Source organism: Meleagris gallopavo, chromosome 15 (assembly GCF_000146605.3).
Source record: "Meleagris gallopavo isolate NT-WF06-2002-E0010 breed Aviagen turkey brand Nicholas breeding stock chromosome 15, Turkey_5.1, whole genome shotgun sequence".
NCBI lineage: Eukaryota > Metazoa > Chordata > Aves > Galliformes > Phasianidae > Meleagris > Meleagris gallopavo.
Genome location: NC_015025.2, coordinates 8,665,279 through 8,667,341, shown reverse-complemented (window position 1 = coordinate 8,667,341; position 2,063 = coordinate 8,665,279). Strand labels below are relative to the sequence as shown.

The window sequence follows — 2,063 nt, the reverse complement described above, 5'->3', positions numbered from 1 at the left end:
AAAAAAAAAAGCTTTGATGAGTGGTCAGATAAAGAGCTTTAGATTTTACTGCAGGCTAGACTCAACATTATACAGCTCATTTCAAACTCATAAAAAGTCAGCCTAGAAGGAGGGGCTAAAGTGTCACACAACCTGTCTGCTGTCAGGATGAGACCATCTGAAAACATAGGAGACCACTACCTGACCTCATCCAGATCTATTTTGGGTAATGAGTTAATGGCCTGTAACTAAAATTCGCTGCCACTGCTGAGGAAAGCAAAATGTGTTGATCATCGTTAAAAGATTATTTCCCCAAAAACATCACAAAAATTATACTGAACTACAAGCCCGTGAGATTCTCTAAAGCAAAATACCATCACTTAATACTTTTCTCAGATGTAATATATTTTCAAATATTTCAGAAGGCCCCAGATCTCTCACACCTCATTAGGCAGCACTGTTTTCCTTACTCCTCTTAGTGGATATACGTGCTGCTTACAAGTAGATTTGTTCATCAGTTACTTGTTAGCCTAAGTATTAAGCTGATGGAAACTGGCTAATGGGAAATATATGGTGGGAAATAGATATTTATATGATCACCACTACTGAAAAAACAAACACCATGACTCACAGCTCAGTGTAATTCACACTGTGGCATTTCAAGTTAGCTGTGTGGCTTTTTTTAGCTGCCAACACAGAATTAACACAATCATAGTGTATCATTCAAACCCCCATTCCACCCTCTTTACAGCATTTTAATGCAGTCGTGTTATTTTCCTTATGGTTATAATAGAACATACCCACCTGAAAAGGAAAAATATTGTCAGCTCTACTCAAGCTGTCTTCCATCCACGATTTTGGAGCAAAGGCTGAGCTGGGTCGAGCATATTTCTGCAACTGGATGTGATTACTGGCAAAATTCTTCTTTAAGGGTGAGATGGAATTCAGGGGTGTTATCCCTCCGTTCAGTCCCCGGCGGTGGTCTCGACCTTGGGACCCACCCCACCCACCATATCCACCGCCACCAGGGCTCCATGAAGATGGTGTAGGCGATGGACTTTGGTAGCTGCTCCATGGAGAAGGTGGCTTGTTTAGATTATTAGCCAAATGAGGCAACTGATTAAAAGCAGCATTTCTATGCGTAAATGGTGGTGGGTGAGGACTTGCAGGAGACCTCCTCTGTTGTTGATGCTGATTGTGATGATGCTGAAAATGGGGGTGATGAGGGTGGTGTTGAGAGAGGGGTCCAATTTGAGGGGAAAAGCTACCACCAAAGCCAGGGCTGACATGATGTGGAAAATTCTGAAACAGCAGAGCACCATTGTTAGCTGAGGCAGCAGGGACCCCTCCCTGGTGAAAAAAACTTGCATCTTCATTGATTATCGTAGAAGAAGAAGGAGCTATCGCCGCAGACCAGTTACTAAAACCAGTCAGAGAAGATGCAGTGGATGTCAAGGGCTGTGCCGAAGTACCGAGCCCCGAAGCCTCTTGATAATCAAATCCTGTTAACACCGGCGATTCTATTCTTATTTTCTCCTTTCCATTGCCATTCTCCGAAGAATTATCGCCCTGATTTTCTTCAGTTTTAGCTTTCTCGGATTCAGAGAGCATGCCTGCTTCCTGACTTTGACTGGGGGAAAGTTGCTGTTTTTCTAGGGACTCTTGCTTTTCCTGTTGCTGAGTTTTAGATTTTTCTGACCCCAGAATCTCATCCTGAATATTATGGGCAGCTGGAGCAGGAAAGAGCCAAGCTGACCCAGCACTACTGCCATTGGCAGCTGTGTTATTATTTATAAAAGCAGCAGGGCTGGGGGTTGCATTTTGATGATGGTGTGGAGGCTGCAGATGTGGATGAAATCTGACTGGAAAAGCTGACTTATTTCCAGTGTTGTTTTGCACTAACACTCCAAACCCGTAATCCCCCATTTATTATACTTAGGGTTTGAATCTTCCCTGTTAGAACAAGTTGATGTTTAGTGTTTACCTCCTCCTCTTCTAAGGAGAGATTAGCAAGTAGCCTGTTTTTAGCAAGATATTCCAGTTTCTCCCTCCACGCAAATTTATCTCAGATTTGGATCATAGAT

At 42.9% G+C, this 2,063-nt stretch overlaps 1 protein-coding gene across 1 annotated transcript in view; it reads right to left on the bottom strand.

The window, feature by feature from the left end:
* The window catches only part of CPEB4 (cytoplasmic polyadenylation element binding protein 4), a 37,085-nt gene extending 35,028 nt beyond the window's left edge, over positions 1 to 2,057 (bottom strand). The window contains exon 1 of the mRNA XM_010718963.2: positions 784 to 2,057. Within this exon, the coding sequence (XP_010717265.1) occupies positions 784 to 1,905 (1,122 nt within the window). The 5' untranslated portion in view covers positions 1,906 to 2,057. The remainder of the gene's footprint in view (positions 1 to 783) is intronic.
* Positions 2,058 to 2,063: the final 6 nt, after the last annotated feature.